The sequence below is a fragment of the Coloeus monedula genome (assembly GCF_965178545.1).
Source record: "Coloeus monedula genome assembly, chromosome: 1".
NCBI classification, from domain to species: Eukaryota; Metazoa; Chordata; class Aves; order Passeriformes; family Corvidae; genus Coloeus; species Coloeus monedula.
Genome location: NC_138781.1, coordinates 91,736,032 through 91,759,670, shown reverse-complemented (window position 1 = coordinate 91,759,670; position 23,639 = coordinate 91,736,032). Strand labels below are relative to the sequence as shown.

Genomic DNA, 23,639 nt, shown 5'->3' with positions numbered 1-23,639 from the left:
ATTTATTTTTCTTTTGCTGCTGCTGATGGTTTTACAGAACTTATAGTACAGCTCCCAAGACCCAGAGTTCAGGTCTACCCTCATGTCTATTTTTAAAAAAAGATCAGAAAAAACAACCAAAAAACCCCAAACAAAACAACCCCTAGGATTTTTTTCTCAACATACATCACCTAATGTTTCATTGTGGTAATTTCATCTGTTACTTTATCATCAAGTTGTTAGTTACAGATGCTTTTGCAGTTCTTAATTTCATACAGTCATCCCTGTAACCCAAAACTATATAGATACAAGCTGAGATCCCAAACAAAATTCATTCTTGGCATTTGATGTGCACCTATGCAGGAAGCAGAGGGAGATGTACACCCTTCTAACCTTGTACAAGTGGAAGGTCACAGGCTTCTGTGTTGCTGTGCCATCCAAACCTGTGTGACTTCAGAGTACAGGGATGCAGGGAGATAGGAATGTGTCTGCTGCTGATAAGAAGAAATAAGCTGTATTTAGAAGAGGGAAGTCGTGGTATTTTCCCTTAAGAAGGGTGGAGGTAGGCAGGGGTCAAATTATGACAGTAAAATACTAAAGGAAGGGAAGTCTTAACAAGGCTTTTAAATGAAGTTTTTGCATAGTTACAGCTGATGTTCTTTACGTCCAGCTGGCATCCAAGCCCCATGCAGCAGCCACTCACTCACTCCCCACCACCCCGATGGGATAGAGGAGAGAATGGGAAGAATTAAAATGAAAAATGAATTGAGTTAAAGCAAAAGCTGCACAAACAAGCAAAGCAAAACAAGGAGTTCATTCACTATTTCACATAGGCAAGCAGGTGCTCAGCCATCATCAGGAAAGCGAGGCTCCATCATGAGTAACAATGGCTTGGGAAGACAAAAGCCATCACTCCAAACATGCCCCCCTTTATTCCCCCCTTTATTTTTTCTTCCCCCAGCTTTATATGCTGAGCTTTATATGATTCCATATGGTATGGAATATTGCCTGAGTCAGTTGAGGTCGGCTGTCCTGGCTGTGTCCTCTCCCAGCCTCTTGTGCACTCGCAGCTCCCTTGCTGGTGGGGTGGGGTGAAGAGCAGAAAAGGCCTCAGCTCTGTGTAAGCACTGATCAGCAGTGACAAAAACATCCCTGAATTATCAACATGTTTCCAGCACAAATCCAAAACATGGCCCCTACTGATTGCAGTGAAGGAAATTAACTCTACCCCAGCCCAAACCAGCACAAAGGCTTGTGACTAAAGTTCCCCTTTTCAGTAAATTCTTCAGTTTTCACTGAAAGCATGTAAGAAGAACTTCGTGTATGTAATTTGTAAAATCTCCTAGTGTGTCTTTGAAGTCTCTTTATTTTATTCCCTTCATTTTCTGTGTTAAGAGTGTCTACAATTCTGGTTTTAAGTCATAAGCTGTTCCCACTGGTAAACATTTCAGAAGTACTTTGAGTTGAAATATGTCAGTGGTGGTAAAAAAAAAAATTAAAACTTAAACCCCTCCATATTTTAGTGTAAGGAAGCTCAAAGCTGTTCTTGATTCTGCCCTACCAGTCATGGAAATATGCAGTCTTTGTAACAAAGTCTGTAACTGGAGTAAGGCAAAAGAGAATTTCAAAGGTTGGCATTCTAAAATTGCAATGTATACATGTTGAAAAGGTATAAAGGTTTACTCTGTAATCAAACATTAAGCTAATAAAGTCAGTTTAAGTATCAGAATCACTAACTTTAGCTTTGCATACCTAGTAAATGATCATGGTGGCTTTATGGGTACGTTGTTAACCTTGCCTACTGTTTAATTTTACCAAAAGGGATGTTTATTTTTGGTTTGCTGAAAGTAAAGCATTTATCTTTGTGATGAATGTGTAATATGCAATTAGACCCTGTGTAAAATCCTGGCATTTGTAGGCCAGCATTCCTAGTGATGGACCCAGAATGTCAGTGTGTGCTTCATGGGAGAAGCATGAGAAATATTAGCTGTGGAATTCACACAGTAGAGACTGAGACCCTACTTCCCAAGATGTTCCTGGTTTTCATTCATTGAAGTTGCTCTGGTTTCCAGAGGATCCAGAGAGTTTCTTCTCATGTCATTAGAGTGCCTACCTTCTTTTCCACTGGCTCAGCCAAGGGCTCTGTTTTGGTCACTCATTTTAATGTTTCACATGATGAATGTTAACATAACAAAGGACTGGAATAATGCTGCTATAACTGACCCTGCTCCCTTAATCTCATTGAAATGCATAGAGTGTTCATTTTATTACATACATCATTTGGTAATTAAATTGTTACATTTAAAATAGAGTTAAAATTTCTGCTTTTAGCATCTGTCCTCAGGTAAATTTTGTGACGTTTTTTTTTTTTTTTTTTTTTTCCAGATATAGAACGTGGTCTCTCAAACTGGATTAAAAAATACCTGTTGATGTTTTTTATTTATACTTTTTTATTTTTGTATTTGACTTAAAGTGCCATGAAAAAATTTGCATATTGCAAGGTGGTCCTTGCCACCTCTTTGGTTTGGGTCCTTCTGGATATGTTTCTATTGCTGTACTTCAGTGAATGCAATAAATGTGATGAGAAAAAGGAACGAGGCCTGCCAGCTGGAGATGGTAAGTTTTCTGCCTGAGTATTCTTTAAATTATGCTCCTTTAAAATTGCTCTCTTTTTAAAGATACAGGATTTTTTTTCCCCCAACAATGTAGCATTGTGTCAGCATTTAGGTCTCTCAGAATGTTCTTTGAATGACTAGGAAATAACCATGTTTCCTGAGACGTGTGTTGCAGACTTAAAACATTTAAGATGTAGAATTTTAAGCACTAATGTGTATGAAATAACCCTAAAAAACTATGCAACAAGAAGCTCAGAAATGTAAGCCATGTTAATGCAGTCTAAAGCATATTTTAAATTTCCATGAGTGAGAAAGCAAAGTCACTATTAACTTCACTAGACTTGCTAGTACAGCAAACCAAGCCAACAGCCAAGCTCATTTGTCTGCCTGCCCCTGCAAAAAAAGACTTGAACCAACCAAACCAAAAGACACTTCCTGCCCCACAACCCACCTAAGCCAAAATTTGGACAATGACTGTAGCAATAAGGCACAGTGAATATTGTCATGAAAAGGTTTATGATAATAGAATGGACTTGGATGTAAAAGTGACAAGTATGAGCACGTGTTTATGTACATAACTTGTAAGTGATAGCTGTATTATTCACTACTAAAGGTCTTCAGATAAGTTTTCAGTTTTGTTATTGCCATCTTTGTTTTTGAGTACCAATTAGACGAGTGGAGTGTGGTGTTGTTTTGTTTTGGGTTTTTTTGGCAGCACTACTATTGATGTTGCCAACTTTATTTTTAGGAAGTCAGCATAGTTGATCACATGGGAGAAAGGAGTGGTGCAGGGAGATTTCTCATCCCTGCAATGGCTCAGCATATGCATTTAGAACTGCAGGCAGCTGCTGCCTCCAGTTTGTTTGTGAAACATCTGATTTTGTAGTTTGGTGTCTCTCCCACCAAAAAAGCTATGTCTGTATTTCACTGCTGATATTGGAAACCTATTCAGAGATGCTAATTGTTAAGTCCAGTCAGCCAATTGCACTCAAGGTTATTGCTTTCCATCACAAAAAACTTTCACCTGTTGACATCTGGTATGAACCTTGACCTTCCTGGGAAATTTTTTGAAGTATTTTAAGAATTATGTTGCTCTGTTACAGAATAACACCAGGGAGGTATTTAGGAAATGTCAGATTTGGTTTACTTGTTTTCTTTCCCTGTGACGAAAACAAGCCAATAAATCTCCCTGAAGAACACTCTATAGAATGTAGAATTTCTGTGCTCAGCACCTCTGGACTGCTGTTTCCACAACTGCATACAAACATTTTAAAAAGGTTCTAATACACCTGAATTTTGCAGAAGTAACTTAAATTTTCCGTTGTTTGCATTTCATCTTTTGGGTTTCTTTTTCAGTAAGCAGAAAGTGGTGAGAAAATTAAGTAGGCTCATGTAGAAAGTATGTCTTCTACAGGAACTCAGTCTTTTTTTGTCCTCTTTTTTCTTTTTTTTCAGAAGTTTGGTAATTCTTATGATGGTAAGACAATGACTGATGTGTTGTTATGTAGGAATAGATCCACTTTTTGGCTTCCCATAAAGCAGATAACTTATGCCAGCAAACAGCAGGTGAAGTCAATATCTTTCAACTTAGTGTGATATATTGATAATGTTGAAATTTCAGATGACTTTACGCATGAAGTCATTGGGGGAACCTTCAGGTGAGGGAAAGTCTTCTGTTTTGACAGATCAGTGTTATGACTTTCCCTGTGCAACACTAGTTTTACTTAGTTGAGTACAGTCTTCATTCTGACCTTTACCCAAATCTGTGTGTGTTAAGATTCTTGATATATTTTTAATATCTTATAGTTGGCTGGTAAACAAACAAATGAAAAACCACCCAAACAAAACCTTGTGTGTAGTTTTGTACATTTTCTTGGGTAATTTTTTTTTTTAAACAGTTGATCTGTATAAGGCATGTGCAGAAATAGGCCTGCTAGAAACCTTGGCTGACCCTGCGACATTTCCTTTCAACCAAGCTGCGTGCCTGATAATAAATATTTTTACTTGTTCCAATAGTTTACTGGCTTGGAAGCTGTAGTGGATTTGTTCCTGCTCAGAATGCCTGGAGTCTTCTCAGATAACATTGAGGCTATTTTGTCTGTTCAGCTTTTATCAAATCTGCTTTTTCACTTCACATTTTCCTCTGCTTTTAATTTTCATAATTGAATTAGTTTTCTTGATTCAGCATAAATTATGCAAGTGTTCTGAATTTAATAGCCTCTTGTCCATGTCACTCTGGTATACAGCTTCTCTTTGCAATTCATGGAAGAATTCCATGGCATTTAATGAACCTACTCAACATATAAGTAAGTTTTTCTGAAGAGTTGGACAATTTTAAGTTGTGCTTTTCTAGTTGGAAAAATCAGTCTTTAGCTATTTCAGCAAGAGCAAAGGATTTTGAGGATAATTTTGGACAGTTTGGGCTTTCATAAAGTTAGAAGGATACTTTCCATAGGTCTTTAATACAGAAAATGGAGGGATTTTCTTTTTTTAGAATTAGGCAAGAGCCATAGTCATAATTGTCTTTGAGAAGAATCTTTCTCCTTGGTATTGATGGCATAAGATACTACCATCTTAAATCAGGAACTTCAGCTTATGTGTCTAATACTGGATTTTAGGTATACTGCTGTTATATTTTTTAAATTGGTCAAAATAAGGAATGGTAAAGGAATGTGCAACTGTAGAAAAATTAGTGTACATGATTATGGGGAACTGTAGGATGAATGAGATAAAAGTCTTTGTGTCTGAGGGCTGGGAGTTGAAATGACACAAGCGTGGAATTGAGGGGACAAAAGGTGAGATATAAAAGAGACAGGCCACTAGCCAGGCAGGAAGACAGCTCAAGTGGAGATGCCTTGGGAAAACGGAGCCTGGCATGGGGTCTGGTGAGTACAAACCTGGGGAACTAAGATTATACCATAGGGAGGGATAGTTGGAATCTAGTGACTTGTATTGTGTGGGATGATTTGGCTGTGGACTCAAGCTTTTGCCCACCCCTTCCACCATGGCAGAAGACATCTGCAGTAGCTTCAGGAGGTAACCTGGGGAACTGGGATCGGAACACCCATCAGTATTGCTTCCAGCAACAATCCATGGGAGCTGTGAGGGAGCCTGTGCTTGTCCTAACTGATATTGCTGCTCTTTCTTCTCCCTGCCGTGACCACCCCAGAGAGGCTGGGAGTAGACTGGGGGAAGCTCTCTCCCAGTGCTCAGCTCTGAGGTTGCCTCACCTACTCTGAGCCACCCAGATGATGTGGATGGTGCACACCCCGTACCTAAAATGCCACACATTTTCTTCCTATTGCCACATCTTCTGGGCGGTGGTTCCCTTCTTGTAATTCCCGATGATTACTCTGTAAAATTCACAAAGAGTAATTAATTGTTGTCTGTGGAAGGCTGTTGCTGTTAGTTTAAAGGTTGCTATGAATTGGGAAAAAAAAAAAAATCACTTAACCTTAGTAAGCATCATCCGTGTTATGCAGTATTTTTTTCCAAATCTGAAATTCATAGGATAGTTACTTGAGCATTATGGGGATTGGCATTACACTTTAGATTTCACAGCCTGGAATAGGGCTTGCTTAACAAATGTAAACAAGTTCCAGACTTAAAGAGAGGGTTCAAGCTGTTCTCTAACAGTCCAATTAGGTACCTTTCTTGTAAACAAAATATGCTTAGGTAGTACCACGATTTTAGTAATAAAGTTATAAAGATTATTTTTGTGTAGCTCTGTCTTAGGTAAGAACCCTGTATGTCATCTCTGAGGTCTTGACTTAAATGAAGATGAAATGAGTCATTCTTTACCCCCAGCTATAGGCTTCTTAAAGGTATGGTTGCAAAACAACTTCCAGCTTTGGCACTTGATGTGGTTTCTAACTAAACTTTCAAATTCATCCTTTTTCTCTTTTTTTTCCTCCCTCAAGCTGCATTCCCCTTGTATAATGATTAGAAGCCCTGGGTGGTGGTGAATCTTTCAGAATTAGGACTGGTGTGTTGCAAGAGTCTTGTAATCTCAGCTCCTTGCTACTTATGCGCTTTTCCTGGAGCAATGACAAAGTTAAACTAGGACCAGCCATTTTTGTCAATTGCCAATCAAGGCCTTGTGTTCTGAATTTAGAGCTCTGGTAAAGATGGAATCTCTAAATTATGTCTTACTTCTGAATAATCTCATTTGCATGAAAAAATCCTAGGAAGAAAAGCGAGCAATTTCAAGATACAATTCTTGAAAATGTGAACCATTCATCATAAATCAGTCTTGTTCTATTAAGGTTGAGGTGTGTGTAAGAGGCAGAACTTCTCTGAACTTTCACCTGTCCTAATAGCTTTCTTGTAATTATGGCAAAGCCTCCAAAGGTGGCTGGACTTTGCATTGGTCAGTTTACCTGGGCCCTAAAGACATCTCACCAGAAGAATACAATCATTTTTCCTGTCTTCAGATAGTCTTGGATTTTGAAGTATCTGTTTTTTGTCAAGCATATTGCCTGGTAAAAAGAAATTTGTAGTCCACAGACATAGAGTTCCTGATTTTTTAATGAAGATCTGGAAGACATCAAGCCCTCTTTGAAACTAATGGTTTACTGATACAAACAAGAAATATCTGGAAATACATTACTAGATTTCTTACTTGATCAAGGGGTGATTCAGTCATTCATTTAGTTCTGAAACCTGTAGCTATAAACTAAATTTCTGTTTGTTAGAAGCATATCATCAGTACATGGAGTCCTTCAAAGGAAATTTTTTTTTTTTGTATTTAACTGACAAAAGAGCCCTGTGGTTTGAATGCTTAACAATGCGTTTATTAGTCATTTTTGGAGAACGTTGTTGGTTTGTGTTTATGTGAAAACTACGTGCTTTTGTGGGAAAGCAGATAACCATAAAAAACCCCCAGACAAGATGGTTCTCAGAAACTTGAGAGAAGATGGTTAGCTTTTCTTGGAAAGTCATTGCCCTGTCCGTGCCCCAGTTTGACTGTCTGCATTTAGTGAGTTGCAGAAAATATCTGGATCTAGTTAGTTGTTGCTGGATTTTTCTGCAAGGAGAATGGAGTACTGAGGTAAAATGTGTAATCAAGCAGTATGTATTTATTAATGAAATTTAAAAATTCAACTGATAAATTTGTGGAATTTGTACACCAGGAGCCCAGTCACTGATGTGCTAAAGTCTCATCTTAACAGCAAGATCTGCAAATGTGAGAGATGAGGTTTTGGCTGATTTAGGTAATCAGTTTAGCTGGCTTAGTGAAAGTTAAGAAAGAACTGGAAGTATAAATGAAACAGGAAATTTATTTTTTCTTCTAAATAGGTAATTTGGTAGGATAAGGCATTCACTCTTCAGAACTCTGAAAAGCATGGTGCACATGACTATATTCTGATAGAGTTTTTTAATTGTTTTAGGTATGTGGAACACCCATTATCTAATAATTTTCTGTCTAAGTGAACCTATGTACTCATTGTTATACACTTAATAAAAATCTTTGTGATAGCCCACATAACGATACCAAGCTGAATATATAAAATTAAGCCCAAATAATTACTTTATTGTGTACCATAATTTTAAGTTACTTACCCTCCAGAAGGCACAAATTGTAGTTTAAAAGGTTGTGCAATTGCAAGTCAGCAAGTTTTGATGCAGGTTGCAACCATACCTTCTTAAGGGGCAAAAATGCAAAGCAAACCACTTGCTCAGCTCAGCCCATGGCTGAAACGAGCACCTTGGCCCATCTGTTCAGGGTTTGCTTGAACATGCTGACTCTATCAATTTTCAGTGGGTGAGTGGCTGGCTGGCAGCTTCCAGGGTTTTATAGCTCAACTGGCAATCAGAGAGTTTGGTAAAAAGAAAGCACCCTTGTGATGGGAGGATTTCCTCTGCTAAATGCTACTGTGTGAATGCCACTAGTGCAGTAGCTTCGGGTTCTTGAAAGTTTCTCAAGGAGCACGCTGGGCTTGTTACCAATTGAAGCTAAATGCAGACCAGCAAAAAGCCTCATTTATTTGTAATACATGTTTAGATCTTAGTGTTTCAGCAAGGATGGAAGGCTCAGGCTTTTTTTGTAAAATTTTTTTAAAATTTTTTACGTGGCTATTTAATCTCTGCCTAAAGTTTAATTACACTGTGCTATCCTAAATCCAAACTAAAGATAATTTGAAGCTAGGCTTAGTTCTCAGGGATTTGGTGCCTTTATTTTAAAATACTTTGTTCCTCTGTTTAGATCTTAAATTACTATTTTTTAAATTAAAACTTTTGCTGAGTTTGTAAAGTAATAATGCACCTCAAATTCAGCATTTGAGCATTTCTGTTTGGGAGAAGAATGAATGGTACTTGTAAAGAGAAGTGTAACGTTTTAAAAACTATTCTGGTTTTTTTTACTTATTTTGTTTAAAACCCTAATTAATTCAAGAGTCTGAATTCCTTTTCTCCCTTTCTTTCTCTTTAGTTTGATCAAATATTTGATATTCAAGGTTTAAGATGTGTAGTATTACTGGTTTTGAGTACTAATGTTAAACTCCAAAATGTAATTTTGGAGTTTAAAATTGCATAAAATAACATTGGTGCAAACAAGAGAGATTGTTTCTAAACTGTTGCTGCTAATGTCATTCTGTCAAAATAAAAATGTGGAAATAAACGTAAAGCTACACTTTTACTTTAATCGACCCTTTACTGTTCTGGAACATCATTTATCACAGAGTCACAGAATGTGCTGGGTTGGGAGGGACCTATCAGAATCATTGAGTCCAACTCCTGGCCCTGCATAGAACACCCCAAGAGTCACACCCTGCGCTTCTGGTCAGTGTTGTCCAAATGCTTCTTGAACTCGGTCAACCTGGGGAGCTGTTCCAGTGCCCAACCACCCTCTGGGTGAAAAACCTTTTCCTAATATCCAACCTAAACCTCCCCTGACAGAGCTTCAGGCCATTCCCTCGGGTTCTGTCACTGGTCAGGAAGAGATCAGTGCCTGCCCCTCCTCTTCCCCTCATGAGGAAGCTGTAGACTCTGATGAGGTCATTTATATCCCATTTTTTTCTTGCACACACGGGTTTTCCTGGAAAAGTTGAATTTTCCTTTACAGGAACTTTACTAAAGTCAATTATGATGTAATGGTGGATAGAAATAAATCCTTATTGGTATTTTACATGAGTTTTGGTGTCTAAGAATAGCACTTAAATATTTCTGTTAAACTCCCAAATGTGAAGATTGGTTTTCACTTTCAAAACCTGGTGGGTTTAGGACTGTTCTAAATGTAAGCATGCCTACATTGTGAATTAATGTATAACAAACAAAAACAAGCATAAAAGGAGTTAGTAACATTTTATTTGTTCTAAGTTCCAGAACCCATACAAAAACCACATGAAGGACCTGGAGAGATGGGGAAGCCTGTGGTCATTCCAAAAGAGGAGCAAGAGAAAATGAAAGAAATGTTTAAAATAAATCAATTTAATTTAATGGCAAGTGAAATGATTGCACTCAACAGATCTTTACCTGATGTCAGGTTAGAAGGGTAAGTACTTTATGTTGTATTAAAAAGGTACTCTATTTGAATGAAGAATGTGCAAAGACTAATCCAAAGCAACAGTTCAGTTCTGGAAGATATTACTCTTCAAGCAAACAGTTGGAGAATTTCCTGTATATAAGACACTTATTTGTAAAATAAGGTGGACCAGCAGAAACTAGTTTTCTTCAGTGTTATTTAACTTTGAATCTGATTACAAGTATGAAGCCTGTTCAGGGAACAGAAATTATTTTGGTTGAAGGAAAGTTAACTTAAGCATTGGCATTTCAGGAAAAAATCACTTGTTTAAAAAATTCATGCACTGCTTGTAATGAGGCAGACTAAAATTCTGCATTGTATAAAATAAAAGAGATGGGTGATGAGAGAAATACTTCAAAAATTTTCTTACCTAATGAAATGTGCTAAGCCTCATTTAGATTGCATTATAATGTTTTCTAATATCCATCTGGTTTGTTTTTGATCTTGCCTCTGGAATATTGATCCTTTCAGAGCTATTTGAGTCATAAGTAATTAAAAAGAAAATTGTAGCCTTATTTTAACAAAAAATAAGATTGCTTTACTCTCCTGGGATTACTCTGGCAGAATAGCTGATGACTCCCCTCACCTCAACCCCCCTTCTTTATGAAAGGGACATTCAGGTTGAATAAAGCTTATGAAACAAAATTTTCCTAATTATCTACATTGTCTTGCAAGAATCAGATGCTATAGAAACCCCATTTCTTTAGAAGCTCTGCTGTTGTATACACAAGGCCTAGCTGCTGGAGGAATTTGTTTTCATCTCCTACCTCAGAAGATAATATTAGCAGAGTGAGATGATGCTCTTGCTGCTTTTCATTTTTAATGAGTGATAAAGATCTGGTTTGTAGGTGCCTTCATCCGTTGTGATGAAAGTGATTCTGTGTAGCCCGCAAGTTCCTGGTAGTGCTAGTGTTCTTAATAATGGAGGCATATTTTTCAAAGTATGATTTCACAAGTTTGAAATAATGTAGGTTTTCAATCGATTTGCAAATATGAAAACATACATTTGAGGATCTGAAAAGTTGACTCAATTGTTGAGGTCTAGACTTTGAATTAGCCAAAAATGGAGAGAGGAATTGTTATAAACTATTAAAAAATTATTACCTAGGCATCACTCAAGCTTGCAATCAAGTGAAATTGCAATTTCAAAATCCAGTTTAGCTAGATAGAAATTTCTGTCTTTCACATTTGGCTATGCTCTGCAGCTATTGTGTTTCACAGTAAGACATGTGCTACAAGTTTTGTAATGTTGCATTTGCTTCTCTTCCATTTTTTTCTGGATATAATGCTGTTGCTATACTCTGTGTGTGAAAGTGGAATCGTAGTATAAAATTTTAGGTATAGTCTCAGGACAGAGCTGGATTTTTCTGTTCTTGTAAATTCCTGCCAAAATTCAACATTTACATGTGTTTGCATTTTTAGTAGTTTTTGAGAGAAAAATGCTTCCCCAAAACCTCTTCCATTTGTTATCTTTTCAGTGTGTACTTTATAAGGTTGTGCTAATTAAGAAGTTGTGGAGTACGTTAACATTTCTCTGGGAAATTTGAGAACAGTACTGTGTTGACAATGCAAGGGTATCTTAATCAGTATGTGTGGATCAGTATTACTCTTCCAGAACACTGTAATCATTTTCAGAATTGTGAAACCTATAAATATACTCTGGTGTTGTGTGTATGTCTTATGAAACTATTTATCTGATTAGCCAAAATACTCCAAAGTCAGAAACACTGTGCTGCATTAGTGGAATTACTTCTGTTATAATTTGTTCTATCTATGTCCCTGGTAATATGGAAATAGTTTATGGAGAAGGAGAATGGGTAATTTTTAATCATTTCTTACCACATTTATGTGTCTACAGCACAACTGCCAGTAGTACTTTCAATCAAGGTTTTGAAAAAGCAGGATATGTTCAAAGGCGCACTTAGCTATTCAACCATGTAATTATTTTCTTCACAAGTTTTGTGGGTTGCTTCCTTTAATGTGGTGTGGTGGAAAGAAGTGATTATTTCAAGTCCTCTAATTCTCCAGCATGTCAGTTTTTCTGAAGTGCAGAAGCCTGCAGAGGTTTTGCCTAGTGGTTAATCGTTGGAAAGCTGGTGGAATTAAGAGTGCCAGGACCAATTTGCCACATGTATTTAATGGGAATGGCATAACGTGTCAGCTGGAGAGCAGCTTTTGCAGTAAAGTGCATTATCCTTCAATTAATTTCTAGTTCTGCCAAACCCCTATCACCTGTGTAAAGACAAGTGTGTTGGTCCTGGAGTGCTCATAGGTTAATCTCTGCAGATGACCCACTCAGGGCATCCTGTTTATGTTGTGGCCAAGAAATTTTGTTCCCTTACTAGAAGAACAAAAATACGAGCTTCTTTAATAACTTCTAGGCACTTCTCCAGCTAAGGGAACTCCTCAGTACAAGACATCTACAGAAGCTGACATCTCTGTTCTGGCAAGTGTCCCCCAGTTGTATTTACAGGTTTACATTTATTTTTATTATTTGGCACAAAATTACTGAGGCACATGGACACCTATAAAATCATTGACATGTGCCTGAATTGCTGGTCATCTTGTGTCTGTTATCATTGTTCTACTTCTCTTTATCCCAGCTGAGTGTGATGTGCTCAACAGAAAAAGCTAAACCAGAAGTAATTTTTTTTTAGCCTGGATACTTCCCAGAATCTGGACTGGGACATGTTAGTGTAACAAACTAGTATAATGGACAAGGCTACAACCTCTGGACAAAAGCTCTTGCAGGGGAATAAGCAGCTGTGCATGCCAGATTGGTTTTAAGTTGTTAATAGAATAATTCTTGCAAGTATGTCTTATTCTAGTTGTGAATCAATCATCAGAGTGGGAGTTGATTCACAGTTGCCAGGAAAATATGCAGCTGTGGGCTTGACATGACAGCAAAGAATAAAAGATGGATGATCAGGAGCACTAGAGTCTTGCCTTGATCTTGCTGAAGATGAGGGAGGCAATGAATAAAATAGGTGCCAGTGAGTAAAGTATGAGTTCAGCTGCTCCTGTGTGCCTTAGATTGGTGTTCGGACTGGAAAGTGGGGGGGTTGAAAGCATGAAATTTGCATGTGTTTTGTGACTTGGTTTGGCTCTCGGTGCAGTTGGAGGTGACTTCAGAAACTGCTTTGCAAAATGAAGAATGAGTATTGTGTTCTAAGACTGAGCTTTCCAGCCTGAATTCATTATTTAACAATTTGTGGAATATATAAAACTTTTAAGTGGACATTTGTTCCCTTTTGTGAGAGTTTAAACCAAATTCTGAGGTTTTTACACTTGGAAAGAGCTGCTTAAAACACTCTTCTTTTTCAGGCACAAGGAATCAAGGCTTCGAACAATGGAGGCATAGCTGGGACAGAATGATTTTGTGTTCATGTAGGCTCTGGTCCCCACTGGATCTTGTGATGCAGTGCTAGCAGGGTGTCATATTTTGCAGGCTGAGATTTCTTGGAAAGGTGATGGGCTTCCCCAAGTAGACGTGCAGCAAGGAGGAGTATCCACGCTCCTTGCTGATCCCTCAGCAACCCTTTCTCCAAGGCTACAGGCTCCATACAATTTGACATAAAAGGTCTTCCTTGTCATTTTTCCCTGGATGGTATAATTTTGCCAGAATTAAAGGTATCAGACATCTTGTTATAACTCAGTTAGTTCTGCATAAAGTCTGGGATCTTTTAACTATCATTTTCTCAAACTGTCTGTACTCAGGAAGGTAGGTGTGCTGGCATTTTGAATGCTATAGTTCCTGTTAGGGTATAAGCAGAGTTTTTAGCCAGGTGGCCCTACATATTTGAGTGAACTGTGTTTGAATCCATACAAACTATGACTTCAGCCACTTCATGGAAAAAAGAAAGGTGCATATCTCTGAGACCTTCATGTTTAACTGGTACATTAATGTTGTCAGATTATTATTATTATTGAAGGGGTTTTTTTTCTGAATCAAACTACCCTGCCCAGTTCCTGCTGCCAAGCTTCCTTTCACAACTGGGAGGAAGTAGACAATTTTCCAGGTTAAAAACCATTCTTCCAAGTTTAAGTTATACATGTATGTTGGGGAGTTTATGGCAATTATGCTGGGCTTCTTTCTGAGTAAATCTAGTAAAATAGTAATTCTGACTGATTCTGTCATATCTTTGAGTAAGAACAGAATTTGGATTTAGGCACTGTTAATTAGATGATACAGTATAATGTTTTTCAGTTACCACAATCTGTTTTTCATATCTATGCTTTAAAAATGTCATGTTGATTTTAAGTATGAAATATGCATGTGAGAATACACTGGAATTTCAATTTTTTACCTGTAAAAGCAAATTTATTTGCTCTATGCTTTAGGATTCTACAGTTGAATCAAAATATAACATATCCCTAAAATTAACACAATCTCAATGTGAGGAAAATAGCTTGAGTAGAACTATTTGTTGTAATACAAATGGAAGCACACATGCAAGAGCGTGCTCTTGGAACTCAAATGTGATATTTCATGGGTTTTTAAAAGGCAGCACTGAAGGTATTTGCTTCTTTGTGAGGCTTGTGAAAGTGTGCTTTCTACTTAGAGTTAGTTTAATTCAGGAGAATAGCTAAGGGCATAGTTTCATACTACATATAATTTGGTATAAATGTGGATTGCAGATGAAAGAAGTTTTCTCATCACTTCTGTTGATACTAATCTGATGATTGTGTGGCCTGGATGTTCACTGACTGGATGGACACCAAAAAGTGGAAAAAAAATACAGTTTGTTGATTCAGCAAACTGAAGCAACACACACAGCAGCCATATGACTACCAGATCTGGTTGAAAGAAGAGAATGGAACAAAAATGTAATGGTGAAAGGTGGGTTTGTTGCTTTCTGCAGCAGCCCACAGTCACACTGGATTAGGTGGAATATGGTGGGGAAAAAAGCTTTCTCAGAACCTGAGTTTTGAAATCCCCATAAGGCCGTAGGGATTTAAATAGCTCCATAAGTTGTGATGCAGTTTGTGAACGTTAGATATTCATTTAGCTTTGGTCATAGTAATGTAAACATTATAAAAAAAGAGCAAAGTTGTCAACATAAATGGTGGAAGACTCAGGAGCTTTTGATGCAAGCTAGAAATCCAGGCTATTAATTAACCTGGCATCTGTAAAGAAAATCTGCTGACCTCATCACCAGCAATGTAACTTTCAGCAATGTCATGGAAGTCTGAAAGCATGTGAGGTATTAAAGACTTTACTGTTCTTTCAAGCAGGAATGTTTTTTTGTCTGGCTTTCATGGTGCCTATAGCTTGTTACTGGCCCCTTGTAGAGTCAGTGTTTGGAATTGTTCTTGTTCACATTGGTTTAGTGAGTTAGTTGAAAGAAATTCCCTAGAAACCTTTTTCCTAGAGAAAGCTTAGTGGGGAAAAAAAACCCATTAAAAATCAGCTTACTTCCTGTAAACTTTTTTTGGAGGGAGTTTACACTATACACTCAGAGATAGATAGATAGATATATAGATAGATAGATATATTATACACACACACACAGGTGTATATGTGCACAAATACATGGCAATCTCCTTCTTAGTTGTAATCTTTTTATTCATGTTTATCCGTTTTGGATGAGCTGCCATATCCGGAAATTTATTCAGATTGTTAGGTCAGGTATGGAAAATAATTGGTCTAGAGATCTTAAGGTTCAATTTCAGTCTCTGTGGACAGAATTGCTTTTGCTTCTGTCAAGAGATGCTTTTCTGTGATTGCTTTCAGGACAAGGAAAATAGTCAATTGCAGCTAGTATTACTTTTATGAAGTTCTGCTTGAATTCTGTAACCACAATGGTTTTAAGAACCATTTTGGATTTTGTTTTCAGGGTTTAAAGAAGATTTCTACTTGACTCATGAGATAATGCGACCTTTCTTATATCCAAATCTTTGAGATCAGAAGAAAGGAAAATTTCATACTCTTGATGTCAGGTAAATTATGTAATACTATTGAAGGCAGATATTAAGCAGGCTGCGTTGAAATGTCTAGATAAGGATAAGGGATTTGCCTGCATTCAGGGCACCTGTTCACAAAGATTAATTGAAGTTGTGATATGAATTATAGAAAAAAAGGCCTCTTCCTAAAATGAATTGCTCTGATTTGATTGGAAGAAGCAGCTTCAGGGTAGTGTGAAGTTTTGTTGCAACCTTATCTGCAGTGCTTTCTCTTTATTCAGTTGCAAGTTAAGCCGTGGCTGTGTGCAAAGTCTGAGTAGTGAAATGTGGTTTGGTATGTTACAACAGCCAGTGAGCCCATCTTTCTCAGAAGAAGTGCTTTTAGTCCTTTCGGCTGTATTGCTTCTGTGTGAAAATCAGATCTTTATCCAGCTTGATTGTCTTCAATTTAGGAGCTTGGAGCATTCTTATAATTTATATAAAAAGCAGATTCACTAACACCTGCTCTTAAATGATATTATGAGGCTGCTCCTTATACTAGATGGTCCTTGTGGGTCCCTTCCACCTCAGCATATTCTGCAATTCTGTGATCCAGGAAAGACTAAGGCAGTGTCTACCAGAAAAACACCATGTGACTTGAGTCCCGGTGGTTCTTGTTGTAGTGTTTTGACAATTTCTCTGACACTCTGCCACAGGGCGTTCTCCCTTGATGGAAATGTAGGTCAGTCTCAGCAGCTTCGGGGTGACTCTTGCAGTCTTATTTCAAAACTTGTTTTCACCTGTGATTTAAGTAGAGAGGAGGTTTTTTGTTGGGCATAGCTGTGCCTCAGCTCTGTTACATTAACTTTATTGCGGCCTATAACTTAAGGCATATGAACAGGTAAGCAATGGAATGCTGACATTTTATAGCACTGCAGTGATATTCATCAGATATCAGTAATTAAACCTGAGGTTTCACAAGGGGAGTTCAGATTTTCCGATTTTGTTTTCTATCGATCTGGAATTAACTTTTGTAACCTCAGAGGAAAATAATGTGTGTTTTCAAGTCAAAGGATACTGATGCTTGCTTTCCAGAGACACTCAATATATTTTGATACTGAAATGTGTGTTGTTTGTACTGCATCAGTAATATTAAACAAATTTATTACGGAGGCTGTGCTGTGTAGTATTTCCTCAATACTTCAGCTCTAACCTGATTTTCAGCAAGACTTGGATTATTCCAATGTGTCATTGTCAAATTTAAGCCCTGAGATGCAGTTTATTTATAACTGCAGTTTTTATTTATAACCATTGTTTGTAGTGTGCTAGATACAAGATTGTACTAAATTTGTAAGATGACTAAATGTGCTTCCCTTCCTGCCCCAATCTGTTGCTAGTTCAGCTTTCAAAAATGCATTGCCACTGTGTTATCATACTGCACGTATGAGCACAATCTGAGCTCCACTGGGACTTCCCAACTGAGCTGCTCAGTGCACAGGAGACACTCTTGTGTTCCTTCTCTGTCCTTTATCAGAGTGCTCTGGGCTGTGTGCACTGGGCTAGAAAGCAAGGATTGCATACATGTTTTACTGCTGTTAATGTTTTTGAGCCACTGTAAATTATTGTTCATGACTTGTTCCTTTGAAAGGCTGGTGGAATATGGGAATAAAACTGGAAACAAGTAGAGCAAATCATGGCTCAGGTAGAGTCTGACTGTTAATTTTCATGATTAGGTAAGCATCAGTAGCCTTGTTTTGAAAAATCCATATAAAAAATAATGTTCCAATGTGTAACTTCTTCTCTCATTTCTCCTCTGTGGAGAATAACATGTTGGCAGCATCAGAAGGTGAGACATTTTCCCTGTAGTACTTAGAAATTTAGCATTTATTTCTAATGCAGACTATAATTATGGCCTCATCTTTCTAGAAAATGACCTAAAATTTATTTCATGTTTTGCCTCAGTGAATGAGGTTTTCCTCATTGTGTCTCACTGCATAAGCATTATGGTAGTGTGTAACTGATTTCCTACAAGACCTTTTCCTTGCTTGTAGCTTTGTTTGGGGTGTGATTTTTTTTTTAGCCTATGAAAAGGTATTTAAGAGCTATCCAAATGGTAAATCCTTGTTTGTCACTTTCAGAAATGATTTAGCATAAGTTTGAAGGATGTGCAGACAGATCACTACCAACATTGTAAATAGATGTCTTTCAAGATTTGCCACCACTACACATGTAGCACTCAATCTTGGGTTTCAGAAATGATTCCTAAATTGATCTGTGAATGCAATTTCTTAACATTGATAAATTGCCGAGTGCTATTCTGTAATAAGATGGCTGCACAGTTGGGGGTTTTCCTAAAGTAATAGTTGGAGTGTTTGTCAAAGACCCAGCAGTAAACTGAGAGAGGTGGCATGAGGACAGCGCAGGTGATGTCCCAAGTTTCTGGAGTCTCTGCATGCCTGGCTGTGGGTAGCTTTTTTTCTCTCTGGGTTGGAGATTGAGCAGATCAGATAGGTATCAGAAGAATTTCACCTTCTGATGAATTCAATTGAAGCATCTCGTATGATCAGCTGGTAGATTTCTTCTGCCCCTGCAGTGGTGAAGTGCATTTGTTTCCTTATTGCCTCAGCAGTGTGAGAGAAGAGAGGCTTCCATTTCTCCTTCTCAGATGTGGAGAAGGATTGAGTGTATATTTGGTTGTGGTGTTGTAGAAAGTGCAAAATGAAAAGTTGTCTTCTTTCTCTGCAAGTTTATGCTGAAGCTGCAATTAAACTCTGAGATTTAATGGCTTAATTTTATTTGGACATAATTGCCTTACTTGTTGTCTCTTCTGGTTATTTTTGTAATGTCTCCTGTGGACTATTTGTACTCTGGGCTGAAAGAGAATGCAGCAAAACAGTTTATTCAGAGGCTCTTCAGATGCATTTGAAGTAGCATCAGGTAGTTTCCAAGTGGTTATACTTAATCTATTGAATAAAATTCTCAGAGTTTTTTTTTCTGAACATCTCTGTGTATAAAACCTGCAGAGCTTCTATGAAAGATTCAACTTTCACCTTCACAGAGAGTCACAATAATGGAGAAGCAAAACAAAACTCCATTGCTTTTAGCCTTTCATTTTAAAAACTTTTGTAATGGTTGTAAAACTTTGAGTTCTGGCTACAGGGTGTAAGGGGCAACAATGTGTATTTATGTTGCTGTCATTGTTCTTCTTTAGCAGTGTTATATGCTAGGATCTGTCCAACTTTCTTTGCTTTTAGTCCATTAAACTTGATTTCAAGTTATAAAGTATTCTGACTTGTTACACTGCCCTGTGTTCTTGGGGAGATGTGGACCTAGGACTAGCTATATGGTTGTAGTGAACTGGGCCAAATTATTCTCACAGACCCATAGAATCGTGGAATGGTATGGTTTGGGTTGGAAGGGACCTTAAAGATCACCTAGTTCTAATCCCCCTGCTGTGGACAGGGACACCTTCCACTAGACCAGGTTGCTGAAAGTCCTGTCCAGCCTGGCTGTGAACACTTTCAGGGTCATCCACAAACTGGGCAACCTGTTCCAGTTTCTCATCACCCTCACAGTAAAGTATTTATTTCTATAATCTAATCTAAACTGACCCTATTTCAGTTTAAAGCCATTCTCCTTTGTCATGTCATTACAGGCCGTTGTAGAAAGTTCCTCTCCAGCTCTTCTATACCCCCTTTAGGTCCTGGAATGTGCTATAAATTCTCTTCAGAGCCTTCTCTTCTCCAGGCTGAACAACCCCGGCTCTCTCAGCCTGTCTGCATAGGAGAGATGCTCTCTGGTCATCCTTGTGGCTTTCCTCTGGACTTGCTCCAACAAGTGCATGTCCTCCTTATGTTGATGGCCGCAGACAGAATGCAGTACTCAGTATTCTGAATATGTGATGCAAGATTTCAAAGAGATTAAATTCTGTGAAGAATATGTGTGAGCATCTTACAGAGGTCAGAGCAGAGTCATGTCTTTACAGTTATGTGTTTGTAAAACAGCTTTAAAAAGTATAGGTACTAAACTTAATTATTTTTTCTCACATCTGATTTTGATGGGGCATTAAAATCTTTGATAATTTTAATTCTATTTCCTATGTAATTTTCCACTTTATTTCTGTTGTGGTTTGACCCCAGCTGGCAACTAAGCCCCACACAGCCACTTGTTCACTGCCCCTACAGTGGGCTGGGGGAGAGAATCAGAAGGGTAGAAGTGAGAAAACTCATGGGTTGAGGTAGACAGTTTAATCAGGAAAGCAAAAGCCACATAGGCAAGGAATTCATTCACCACTGCCCATGGCAGGCAGGTGTTCAGCCATCCCCAGGGCTCCATCACCTGGAACAGTGACTTGGGAAGACAAACACCATCACTCTGATCATATTTTAACAATCTGGTCTATTCTTTTTATGTGTCTTTAGGTAATAGGACAGAAGTCTCCGTTTGTATTTAAAGTATATGATGTTTTTGGGGAGTTCCACAATCTAAATAATATATGGAGTCACATTAGCTGAGAGTTTGCATAGTGAATTCTGTAGATTAAGGAAAGGAAGATGCATTCCATGTGGAGTAGACATTCTCAGCAGCTGTTTGGAGTCTTCATTAAATTACTGGAGATGGTGTGCCTTCCTAATATTATGCACTCAATTTTAAAGCTGTTTGAGGCATGATCCAACAAAAGGAACATAATGTATTAGTAGCTCATTAAAATTCAAATTATCCTTAATTCATAGGCTGTGTGTCATACCCCTCATGGTTTGATTCTGCTTCTAATGTTGCATAACTTGGTTGAAGCTAATGCTGTATTTTAAATTCTATAGTAGTCTTTTCTGGGGTAATTTGTTTTCAAATGAAAGACAAAAAGAATTCTTAATTTAAATGTTTGTTAATAGAATAAAACATGAAGTTTCCTTAGAAGGCTAATGTCTAATCATGGGCATCAAGTGTTCTCTTTTATTTGTCTTATATTCTGCAGTGATATTTTTCTGGGGGAGAAGGAGTTACCAGTGTTTTCAAAATTAAAAACAGGAGGTTTTATTTGTAATGTATTCATAACAATTTGTACAGATATAGCTAAAAGGTATATGGAAAAGGGCAGGTAAAAGGAATATTAAAAAACAGGTCTCATACCATCAATTCTTTCAGTTACCTTGTCTGCATCAATGAATCTTTCCAGAATAATTTCACACCAAACGCTTTATTAAGAATAGCATTCAAAAATGCCAAGCCAGTTTTGTTATGAAGCACCCTTGTGTTACGCCTGGCAGCCTTTCACGTGTTGGTAAACAAGTGTCATGGGTTAAACCCAGCCAGCAACCAAGTGCCAGTGCAGGGTCACTCCTAAATTGTTAGCCCAGGAAGAGCTGTTCTCTGGGAGTGAGAATCGACATGTTTCATTATGGCAAAGTGGAGATTCACCTTCTGCAGAAGGGATGCCTTGCGGTAGGGAGGGGTGTCCCCAAAAAATTCCTGTAAGCCTTCCTGTTGGTGCCAAAAAGTTCCCCCTCAAAGACAGATCTCAAATGTTTTGATATATTTATACTTCAGACAGTGTAATGCTGTATAAACATTGTAGTCCCTGATCACCTGGCTGATGTTTATACCAGTTCATTGATTTGAGCTCAGTAAAATAAAATCTTCTGTAAAACCATTATAAAAGGCAAGGCTGAAGATGAGAGATTTCGTACTACAATAGTAGATCCTGTGGCTATCCCAGCATGATATTCCTGGTGAATGACACATTGTTACTGTTTTTCACAGAGAACTGCTAACAGGCTTCTCTTGACTTTTTTACAAATATTCGTCCAAAAAGTAGAGGAGCAATGGTGGATTTGTATTACTATTGTAGCTGAATGTCTACAGTCAGAGACTTATTTTCTGGTCTAGAGAGCAGTGCAGCAGAAGGAATAAAACATTTTGGTTTTAAAGTAGCAAAGCAGACTGAACAAGTGGCAAACATGGGGATAAAATTATATGGCTTATGATTGAATTTTTCATCTGAAATTCATAGCATTTTTGTGAAAACCTATTTTATTTTTCAAGGGATACCAAAGAAGTAACTTTTTCAGTTGGCATGCTTTGCAAGTTTTTTTTTTTTTTTTTTACATGTGAAATAAATCAGGATAACATAGGGATATATGGAAGCTTTCCATAAAGATTTTATTCATAAAGATTTATTAGTTCAGTGTGATGAATAATTAAATGGGGCATAGTTGTATAATAAGTAGGTATAATATTGAAGGCAGATAGTGCCTGATCCTACTGCTTCAGTTCTCAGAAATGATTTCACAGATGCTCTTCCAGGTATTTCTTCATTTGCACCTGGACTTACTGATCCTTTTTGAGATGTGTGTGCATGCTGGGCTTTTGTCACCACCTCAGAGCTGAAATGCCAGTTTGCTGTGAGAGCTGCTCTCTCTGAGAAGTGCTCTGGCTGAGTTATTCAGACAATAAAATACTGATGTTGGGAGCCTGGTTCTGGCTGACATTCCTGGTGTCACTGTCTGGCATACTGACACCATAATCCTGTTTATTGGCAGGCTGTTCCTTAAGCATTGCTTCTGTATATTTAGGGTAGAGGATATGCACTCTGCCTGTCAAGCCCCTGGACAGTGCTGCTGTTAGGATGATAGTCATGAATACTCGTTAATGTATTTTTGTAGTGCCTAGATCAGGTTACATTACAGTGAACTGACTTAACAATTTGGGATCTAATAAAAGCTTTTTTGTTGGAATGAAGCTCCATTTAATATAATTCCTTTTCCACCTCAGTGTGTTCCTTGTGTTTGAGATCTGCATATATCTCTTTAACTTTGATTCTTGGAGGATTAATACCATGAAATCTTACATAAGTAACCATGTCATTTTTAAATGTGCAGGAGGAACAGATCTCTGCAGAGAACACTTAAATTTGTGTGGTTATTTTTTAGAGCAGAATTGGAGTTTTTCAGAATTGTGATCAGTACTTTGTGTACAGTGTATTGATTTTTCTAGAAAATAATGAAAACATCGATTGTTTCAGAATAGCATTGCAGAATGTAAAAATTTTGGAGGCATATGGGATTACTTGAAGTGTATGTCATAGTTTACGTGAATCCCCTATATGTGCTGTTGGACAGCTAAACCTATGGTTTTCCATGCTAACTTTGGAATGTGAATATAATTCTCTTTTAATCTGATGAACTTCTGAGCACTTTGAACATGTATCAAATGTGCACTGTGTGCTCCTTTTTCACACTCTGCATGAAATTGATGTATCAGGAATGTTAGCATCAATACTCAAGAGATGAACCCCAGACTTGCAGCTCCATCTGAAGGCCTGACCTTTACAAACACATGCTTTAATTTGGTTTATAGGTGTAAAACGAAGGTGTATGCAGACAACCTTCCCACGACCAGCGTTGTCATTGTGTTTCACAATGAAGCCTGGAGCACCCTGCTGCGGACCGTTCACAGCGTGATAAACCGCTCCCCGCGGCACATGCTGGAAGAGATCGTCCTCGTCGATGATGCCAGTGAAAGAGGTGAGGATGACATCGATGCTTTAGCTTGCTGCTCTTTATACTTCAAAAGCTGAAACTGACTTGATGTGGGCTTAGCCCTTCTTAGCAAAGCACAGCACCTGGGGCAGGGGAAGGCAG

General features: G+C 37.9%; 1 protein-coding gene across 5 annotated transcripts in view; it reads left to right on the top strand.

Annotated features, from left to right (window-relative positions):
• The window catches only part of GALNT1 (polypeptide N-acetylgalactosaminyltransferase 1), an 87,569-nt gene that overhangs the window by 40,255 nt on the left and 23,675 nt on the right, over positions 1-23,639 (top strand). For 2 of the 5 annotated variants that reach the window (XM_082296623.1, XM_082296622.1), the window contains exons 3-5: positions 2,365-2,595; positions 9,912-10,086; positions 23,356-23,522. In XM_082296623.1, coding sequence (XP_082152749.1) covers positions 2,457-2,595; positions 9,912-10,086; positions 23,356-23,522 — 481 coding nt within the window. In that variant the 5' untranslated portion in view covers positions 2,365-2,456. Of the gene's footprint in view, positions 1-2,364; positions 2,596-4,785; positions 4,901-6,360; positions 6,419-9,911; positions 10,087-15,989; positions 16,057-23,355; positions 23,523-23,639 lie in introns of those variants that run through there. The other 3 variants (XM_082296624.1, XM_082296625.1, XM_082296626.1) reach the window with 3 other exon arrangements.